This window comes from Leopardus geoffroyi, chromosome C3 (genome assembly GCF_018350155.1).
Source record: "Leopardus geoffroyi isolate Oge1 chromosome C3, O.geoffroyi_Oge1_pat1.0, whole genome shotgun sequence".
NCBI lineage: Eukaryota > Metazoa > Chordata > Mammalia > Carnivora > Felidae > Leopardus > Leopardus geoffroyi.
Window position 1 is genome coordinate 71,260,721 of NC_059338.1, and position 8,825 is coordinate 71,269,545.

General features: G+C 62.3%; 1 protein-coding gene across 5 annotated transcripts; it reads left to right on the top strand.

Annotated features, from left to right (window-relative positions):
* Nucleotides 1-1,099: 1,099 nt before the first annotated feature.
* NRBP2 (nuclear receptor binding protein 2) lies at nucleotides 1,100-8,540 on the top strand. Of its 5 annotated transcripts, none has more exons than XM_045455609.1 (18): nucleotides 1,105-1,474; nucleotides 2,009-2,131; nucleotides 2,212-2,313; nucleotides 2,411-2,525; nucleotides 2,675-2,732; nucleotides 2,818-2,912; nucleotides 3,034-3,057; nucleotides 3,128-3,211; nucleotides 3,297-3,352; nucleotides 3,449-3,544; nucleotides 4,595-4,727; nucleotides 4,857-4,959; nucleotides 5,082-5,132; nucleotides 5,207-5,342; nucleotides 6,197-6,250; nucleotides 6,350-6,413; nucleotides 6,516-6,571; nucleotides 6,658-8,540. In XM_045455609.1, exons 1-18 carry the CDS (start codon nucleotides 1,346-1,348, stop codon nucleotides 6,724-6,726), a joined length of 1,548 nt encoding a protein of 515 aa, XP_045311565.1. In that variant the 5' UTR covers nucleotides 1,105-1,345; the 3' UTR covers nucleotides 6,727-8,540. The 5 variants fall into 5 exon arrangements, with proteins under 5 accessions (XP_045311567.1, XP_045311565.1, XP_045311568.1 ...); XM_045455610.1 differs by having other exon boundaries at nucleotides 1,117-1,474; nucleotides 2,436-2,525; nucleotides 2,692-2,732; XM_045455613.1 differs by having other exon boundaries at nucleotides 1,366-1,474; nucleotides 1,974-2,131.
* The last annotated feature ends 285 nt before the right edge of the window (nucleotides 8,541-8,825 follow it).

Consider the following 8,825-nt stretch of genomic DNA (forward strand, 5'->3'; position numbering starts at 1 on the left):
CAACCATTCGAGAGCCTGTCTCTTGTTGACATGGCCAGAGGGTGTCACGGGGGGCCTCCTGGAGAGAAAGGCGCTGCATGTGAGGAGGGAGGGGCTCCCCACGCTGGGCTCCTCTGTGCCAGGGGAGCCATCAGCAGAACGGCAAGAGAAGAGAATAAATTGGCATTTTGGAGTGTGGGAAGGTGACCGAGCAAGTGAAAGGCAAGCCCAGAAGGGCAGGTGGGATGGGGGGGGGGGGGGGGGCGGGTTGTGATCATGAATTAAAGTCTTCCGGTCAGCCTGCTGGTGTGTTTATCACTTCAGTGGCCCTCCCACGTGTTCCCTGGCGGAGGCGCAACGCGCCAGGAGAGCTGGCCTTCCAGATGCCCCATCCCAGGTCCTCTCCTAGACCCTCGGGGAGCAGCCCCCAAGCGGCGCTCCACACTGGGCCCACCCTGGGACGGAAGCCTGGAGACAACCGCGGTGCCGCGCGAGGGTGGTGGGCAAGTGGTGCGGGAAGGACCTGCGGCTCCAAGAGCTGCACAGGGGCGTTTCCCGGAGCCCCGGGCCCGGTCCACGCAGGTCACGGAGCGCCCGTGGAGGACCGGACGTACACAGCTCCAGGCCGGCGCCGAACCCCCTGAGGTCGGCTCGCTGGACTCCGGCTGGCGGCGTGGCCTCTTCTGCCCGCAGCCGCAGCCGAGAGCGGAGGCTTGCTGCAGGAGCGGCTTACCCCGACCGGAGCTGGACGCCCGGGGCGCGGGCTCTAGTCCGGATAGGCTGGGCCTCAGCCTGGGCGGACTCCTTGGGGCGGGGCCTTAGGCAGGGCTTCGGCCTGGGAGGGCGCCTCACATGGGATGGGGCTCGCGAGTGGGGTCTCTGCCCAGGGCAACCCCTCGGGTGGGGCGGGGCCAAAGGGCGCGGCCTTACCTGGGGGTGGGCGGGGCCTGGGGCTCGCGGCGTCAGATGGGGCGTGGCCGTAGCGGGGCGGGGGTGGGGGGAGCGGGAGGCGGGGCCTTCACCTTCATGGGGGCCTGGGGTGTGGCCGGGGCGTGACCTTGTCCGGTAGTGGGCGGGGCCAGCGCGGGCTCTGCCCTCGGCCAGGAATCTCCATTAGGGCTCCGGCCCCAGGAGGCGGCTCCGGCCCCAGGAGGCGGCTCCGGAGGGGCGGGCGGGTTCCACCCCAGGCTGGCCGCGCGCCCGCGCCTCCCAATTCCCGGAGCAGGGCGCGGGCTCCCGGCGGCAGTCGGCGGCTCCGCTCCCGCCTGGGCGTCTGGGCTCTGGGCCAGGGCGGGCTGGGAGCGGCGGCGGCGGCGGCTCGGGGCCGCGGATCCCACGGAGGGCGGCGGCCTGGGCCAGCCAAGCCATGGCGGCTCCGGAGCCGGCGCCGAGGCGGGGCCGGGAGCGGGAGCGGGAACGGGAGGATGAGAGCGAGGACGAGAGCGACATCCTGGAGGAGAGCCCTTGCGGCCGCTGGCAGAAGCGGCGGGAGCAGGTGGGCACGGCGGAGCGGGGAGGGGGGAGCGGGGTGGGGGGAGGGTGGTCACCGCCCAACTCCGGCGGAGGGCCCAGGAGGCCACGGCGGGGCCGTGGGAGCGCTGGGCAAGCCGGGAGGCCAGAAACCTCTCCGCGGCCTCGCGCAGACAGCCCCCTAATTGGGCGGCCCTTGCACCCTTCTGGTCTGGTCCCCATGCCCTGGTGAGGACCCTCCCAATTTCCTAAAGTCCAGCCTCCTCCCAGGACCACTTCCCCGTGCTTCTGTGACCAGACCAGCCGCCCCCCCACCACCCCGCCCCAACACCATCCTGAATCCCCTGAACCTCGCTCCGAATCTCCTCGGCCCAGCCCCTGGATACCACCACTTGGCCGGTAGAGCCCAACCCGCCTCCAGTCCCTTGGCTTCCCCTAGAGGGGGTCAGAGCCAGCACCCAAGCTAGCTTCCCCCTCCAAGGGTGTGGGCGGAGACCAAGCCCCCACTCTGTCTCCTGACACAGATCGGCACACTCATACGCCCTTCCCCCACTGCCAGGTGAACCAGGGGAACATGCCAGGGGTCCAGAGCACCTTCCTGGCCATGGACACTGAGGAGGGGGTGGAGGTGGTGTGGAATGAGTTGCACTTCGGGGACAGGAAGGCTTTCGCAACCCATGAGGTGAGGCTTGCCCGCCCCTCGAGCGACTGCGGCCCCCCCCCCCCGCCCCCACCACCCCGTGACCGCACCCCCCTTCCCAGGAGAAGATCCAGACCATGTTTGAGCAGCTGGCGCTGGTAGACCACCCCAACATTGTCAAGCTGCACAAACACTGGCTGGATGCCTCGGAAGCCCGGGCACGGGTGAGCCACGGTCACGGGCACACCACGGGCACACCACAGGGTGGGATGCGGCCACAGGCCGGGTGGGGGTGGGGCGGTGGCAGCGATCCACCCGCAGTTGGCGGAGCCTGCCCGCCCCACAGGTCATCTTCATCACCGAGTACGTGTCGTCAGGCAGCCTCAAGCAATTCCTCAAGAAGACCAAGAAAAACCACAAAGCCATGAACGCCCGGGTATGGGGAGCGGGACAGGGCTGCGCTGGGGAGCTGGGTGAGGGGCAGCTCCGGGGACCTAAACGGGCCGGGGCCCGGTCAGGGATGCGAGGTGAGGGTGCAGGGTGGGCGCCAAAGGCCCAGCTGCCTCTCCCGCACCGGCCGGACAGAGTCCATCCGCCACCAGGCCTGGAAGCGCTGGTGCACACAGATCCTGTCGGCGCTCAGGTGAGGGTCCGGGCTCACCCCGCCACGCGCCTACGGCCCCCGTGACCCCTGACCCGGCCCCACGTGCTCTCCTTCCCCCCTGCAGCTTTCTACACGCCTGCCACCCCCCCATCATCCACGGGAACCTGACCAGCGACACCATCTTCATACAACACAACGGCCTCATCAAGATTGGCTCTGGTGCTGGCGGGGTTGGGGGGGGACCGCGGGGGGCGGAGGGGGCTGCCGGAAGCCGTGGGCGGAAGACGCGCAGCTCCACCACACTGACGCCTGCCCTTTCTCCCTGCGGCGGCGGGTGCAGCGTGGCACCGCATCTTCTCCAATGGTGCGTGGGGGCCCTAGCGGGGCGGAGGGCGTGGAGGGGCCAGCCCGCCCATCTTCGCCTCTCTGCGCAGCGCTCCCAGATGATCTCCGAAGCCCTATCCGCGTGGAGCGTGAGGAGCCACGGAACCTGCACTTCTTTCCGCCAGAGTACGGCGGTGAGTCCAGACTCCAGGCGCCCCGGCTGTCCCCCGCGAACGCCACGCGTGCCGCACCCGGCCTGACTCGCTCCCCCACTTTCAGGGGTTGCTGACGGCACTGCCGTGGACATCTTCTCCTTTGGGATGTGTGCACTGGAGGTACCAGCGCGGCGGCCTTGTGGCCTCCCGGCTAGCCCACCCTGCCCCTTACCTGTGCTGTCTCTTTGCCACGCCTGACCTGGCCCTGCCCCCCAGATGGCTGTGCTGGAGATCCAAGCCAACGGAGACACCCGGGTCACAGAGGAGGCCATCACTCGCGCCAGGCACTCCCTCAGCGACCCCAACATGCGGGTAAGCACCTTGCCTTGCCCCTCCCGGCTGACCCTCGATGCTCCAGGTAGGGCCAGGAAGGTGCTTCGAGCAGGCCTGGAGGTGCAGCGGGCCGGTGCCGCTGAGGGGTATGCTGGCCCCGGCGCCCAAAGGCCTGCCCGCGGGAGGGCCTTACCCACCGCCCGAAGGCTCTGAGGCGCGTTCTAAGGAAGGGGAGACCAGAGGGACGCTCCTCGTGTGAGCACCATCGTTGTGCCTGTCTCAGAGATGAGAAGGAGGCTCAGAGAGGCCAAGTACTTTGCCCAAGGCTTTGGGAGAAGTGGCAGACCCAGTGTTCTACCCCACATCCCTGCCTTTAGGCCTCCAGGAAACAAGGTAGAGGCAATGTGGCTCCAGCTTATGTGGGGGGGCGGGGTAGGGGAGAAGGGGAGTAGGGAGCTGCAGGGGGATGTGGTTGTAGCCACGATCTCTCTAGACTGTCTGGCTTGACCACATGGCTTCTGGGGTCAGAAGTGATAGGGCCTTGGGGAGCCTGGGTGGCTCAGTTGGCTAAGCATCTGACTCTTGGTTTTGGCTCACGTCGTGATCTCACAGTCTGTGAGATCAAGCCCAAGTCAGGCTCCTCACTGAGTGTGGAGCCTGCTTGAGATTCTCTCTCTCTCTGTGCCTCCCCTGCTCACACACGTGTGTGTGTGTGTGTGTGTGTGTGTGTGTTCTCTTTCTTAAATTAAGTAAATAAACTTAAAAAAAAAAAAAAAAAAAAAAGGAGTGATGGGACTAGATGAGGCTGGTGAGAAGTAGGCCCGGAATAGTTATGAGAGGCGACAGAGGACATGTGTACAGTAGGGTAGAGAGCTGTGAAGGTCATCTTTGGAGTTGGGCCTGAACGGACGCAATCAAAAGAGGGGCAGTCTGTGGGTAGGGGGGTTTATGCTAGGTTACACTGACCTACAAGAGCCTGGAGGACGGGACCCTTGGGGTCTGGGGACTTCCGGGGCCTCCTCTCCTCACCCTGTGGAGCTATAGCACCGAGGCTCCACCCACTTCGGCCTTTCCCCTCCACGTTCCCAGGAGTTCATCCTCTCCTGCCTGGCCCGGGACCCCAGCCGGCGGCCCTCGGCCCACAACCTCCTCTTCCACCGCGTGCTCTTCGAAGTGCACTCCCTGAAGCTCCTGGCGGCTCACTGCTTCCTCCAGCACCAATGTGAGGGGCAGGCAGGCTAGGGGTGCACCAAGGGCCTGGCGGGGGGGGGGGGGGGGCGGGACACGAGAAGGGCCCTGGCAGGACCTGTGGCTTGGGGTGCGCTGCCCTGACTGCTCCTGCGGCCTGCAGACCTCATGCCTGAGAACGTGGTGGAGGAAAAGACCAAGGCGGTGGACCTGAATGCAGTCCTGGCGGAGCTTCCCCGGCCGCCCCGGCCCCCACTGCAGTGGCGGTGAGTGCCCGTTGCCCAGAGGCCTCCGCTCTCGGCCAGCCCCTCCCCCAGTCCTGTCGTCACCCCCCCTCCCCCAGCGGGGCAGACTGGCTGCCCTCATGTGGTTGTCACCCCCATGCCAGGTACTCAGAGGTCTCCTACCTGGAGCTTGACAAATTCCTAGAGGATGTCAGGTGAGAGCTGTCTTAAGTTTGGGGATCTGGTGGCTACCAGGCCTGGGCCCCCAGCCACCCCAGTGTATCCCCAGGAATGGGATCTACCCACTGATGAACTTTGCCGCTGCTCGACCCCTGGGGCTTCCCCGGGTGCTGGCCCCACCGCCTGAGGAGACCCAGAAGGCCAAGACCCCGACACCGGAACCTTTTGACTCAGAGACCAGAAAGGTGAGCCCCTGCTCCTGCTGCATGGTGCCCATCCTCAGGCCTGTCCACAGCCCACAGGGGTCCCTTTTCAGGCGCTTTGAGCACCCCCCCCCCCCCCCCCCCCCCCCCCCCCCCCCCCCCCCCCCCCCCCCCCACCGCTCAGCTCTCTTCCGGGCTGCCAGAGACCAGGTCCCAGCTGACCCTTTTGTTGGGGGTAGGAGACAAGCCAGGATACCCCCTTTTCAGAGGCTCCTTGCCCCCTGAAGTCCCCTCCCCTTGCTCCTTGCCTCTCCCCCCCCCCCCCCCCGCCTGCCAGCCCCCCATCCCTGCCCCATCCTTGCTGTGTTCCAAGCAGCCTCCATCTGGGAATCTCATCCTCCCCTAGGCATCTCTGCTTCCCTGCCCTTGGCTTGCTAAGCCCCCGACTTCCCTCCACAGTGCAGCCAGGATTCATGTGCTAATGTCCAAAGCGGCCCACAGAGATGGTGGGGGGTCCTCAACATGACTCCCAGGTGCTCTGAGGCCTGGCCCTGCTGGCGCCCCCTGCGTCTGCTTCTTCATGTTCCTCCTGACCCCTCTCCTCCACCGCTGTCCCAGCTGTCTCCTTATTGAGGTGTTCTCTCCACCTGTGAAAACTCTGTTTCTCCCTCATTGCCCAGACTCGGTGTCTACTCTTCTGGAAGTTTTCCTTAACTTGCCAGACCACTCATGTGATGTGATGTGATGTGAGATGTGCTTTCTAGGCTGTCCTTAGAGATTTACCCCCATTTCCAGTCCTTACTCTTCCTTCTGGGCCCCCTAAGGTGGCATCTGCTCTTGTACTCAGTGCTGAGGTCAAGCCTCTGAGGGTGACCTTGATCTGCCCCTATCCCCAGGTGATCCAGATGCAATGCAACCTGGAGAGAAGTGAGGACAAGGCCCGCTGGCATGTGAGCAGGGCCGGTGCTGGGACCCGCAGAGGTACAGGGTAAGGGAAGTGGGGGATGGGGTGGACTCTAGGAGCCAACCACGCCCTCCTGCCCCCCCAGCTCACTCTGCTTCTGGTGCTGGAGGACCGGCTGCACCGGCAGCTCACTTACGACCTGCTCCCAAGTAAGCCGGGTGGGCGGGGCCCCGGGCAGGGATGAGTGCGGGTGTGGGCACAGGCGGTGGCCTCACGCCTCTGCCCCACCCCTGCCTGTGTGCCTGCCTCAGCGGACAGTGCCCAGGACCTTGCTGCCGAGCTGGTACACTACGGCTTCGTTCACGAGGTGTGTGGCCAGCCCAGCCAGCTGGGAGGGGGGCACAGCAGAGTCTGCACCCCTCTGTCACCCCACGCCTTCCTCCCACCCTGCAGGATGACCGGACCAAGCTGGCTGCCTTCCTGGAAAGCACCTTCCTCAAGTACCTTGGAGCTCAGCCGTGACCTCCCAACCCCAGCCCCTAGGGACCAGCCCTGGCAGCCCGCATGGGGAAGCTCAGCATTGGCCCAGGGTTCAGAGGACCAGGGGCTGTCCTCTGCTTACATGCTAGGGGCTGATGACCAAACACCTGCCTTCTACAGCTTCCAAGGAGGCCCTGGAGTGGGGTGGGGAAGGTGGTGGCTTTGGAGCTACAGGGGGACGATCGGGGGTGAAGGAGCCTAGGTTGGGGGTCAGGGGAGTCGTTAGGTCCCACATGTCCTTAGGATCAGGATCCCCCCCAACCTATCCAGCTTCCACAACTCAGAATCCCTTCCCGTATCCACCATTTCCTGGCCAAGAGCTCTCCGCCCACCCCAGGATATCTGGTCAGTGATTGTACCCTCAGCGTGGGGGAGGCTGCCCCTCAGGGAAGCCCAGTGCTGAGGGTGGGGGACCCGTGTTCTGGACAGATGTCTGGCCAGGGAAATGCTCCACCCCCTGTTGGAACCACAGACCCACGTGAGGAACCCCCACATTAAGCCAGTGGCACCACACCTGCAGACGTCAGGCACAGTGCGGGGCACAGGACAGGGCCACAACCTGGCAGGAGAAGCAGTTGACAGAGAAGTTTCCAGGAGCCCAAGTTCATAGTTTGATGTGGCTTCTGCACAGCCCTCCAACCGCTGCCCAGTGCAGACCCGCCATGGAGCCCCCTTCAGACGTTCCACTGCTCTGAGACAGGGATCTGCCAGTCCTCTGCAGATACTCTCTGGTCCCTGCACCACCACCCCCCCCCCCCCAAAGGGCTCTTTTCTCTTCCATTCCCTGGCCTGGACAGGTTGGGCTCAGGCAGATACCCGCTCTTCACTGTGCCTCCTCTCAAATCCATTTACCCCTTTGTTACCTCCCTCACCTCTTCCCATGGCGGCTGCCTCCCAGGTCCTGAGACTGTCAGCTCCTGATTCCCCGTCTCTCCCCCTCAACTCCTTCCCACCCCTCATTGCCCTGGCCTCATTTCTCCCAGACTGCCTCCCCTCCGTCTTCAAATTGAGTTAAACATTCTTAAACATTTTAAATTGCATGTATACATTTGGTGCGTTCAGATTCCTTTTTAAGTATTTCTAGTATCAAACCAGGAAAGCCCACGGTTGCATTAGTTCTCTGTCGTTGCTATAAGAAGTTACCACAAACTTAGTGGCTTAAAATACCACAAATTTATTACAGTTCTGCAGGTCAAAAGTCTGGTACAGGTCTCACCAGACTAAACTCAAGCTGCTAGCAAGGCTATGTTCCTTTCTGGAAGTTCTAGGGGAGCCTAGAGCCATTTCCTAGGTTTCCATTTTCTGTTCCTTCAGCTTGGGTCTGCAGGTGTCAGGCATGGTGCAAGCTGTGGGCACTGGGCAGGAATTCATTTCCTTGCAATGGTAGGGCCAAGGTCCCCATTTTCTTGCCCTGAAAGAAACTGAAGGTCATTGTCAGCTTCCACAGGCACCACATTCCTTGGCTCACGTACCCATCTTCCATCTCCAAAGCCAGCAACAACTAGTTAAGTCTTTCTCATGAACCGTCTGTCTGGTTTTTTGCAGCCAGGAAAGCCTCATGTAATTAGGCTGGGTCTACCTGGATAATCCAGAATAATCTCCCTACCGCAAGGTTCCTTAATCATACCTACAAAATCCTTTTTGCCATATAAAGTAACGTTCACAGGTTCTGGGGTTACAGCACGGACATCTTGGAGGGAAGGTGTCCTTTCTCCACCTACCACATTGCCCTAACCAAAAACCAAACCAAAACCAAGTTACCAAGGTGTCTCAAATAAATTAAACGTACAAACATGGTGAATCTCAAGTTGTCTTAAACACCCCAATACTCTACAAAGTTATCCAAATTCTTACATCTTCCAACTTAAATAACAAATCTAAAATAACTTACACGTCCAGTTGGAAATCCTAATGCTATCATCTTAAAATAATTTGAGTGTCAAATGCATAACAGATTGTACCCATGATTTTTTTTTAATTTTTTTTTTAACGTTTATTCATTTTTGAGACAGAGAGAGACAGAGCATGAATGGGGGAAGGTCAGAGAGAGAGAGGGAGACACAGAATCTGAAACAGGCTCC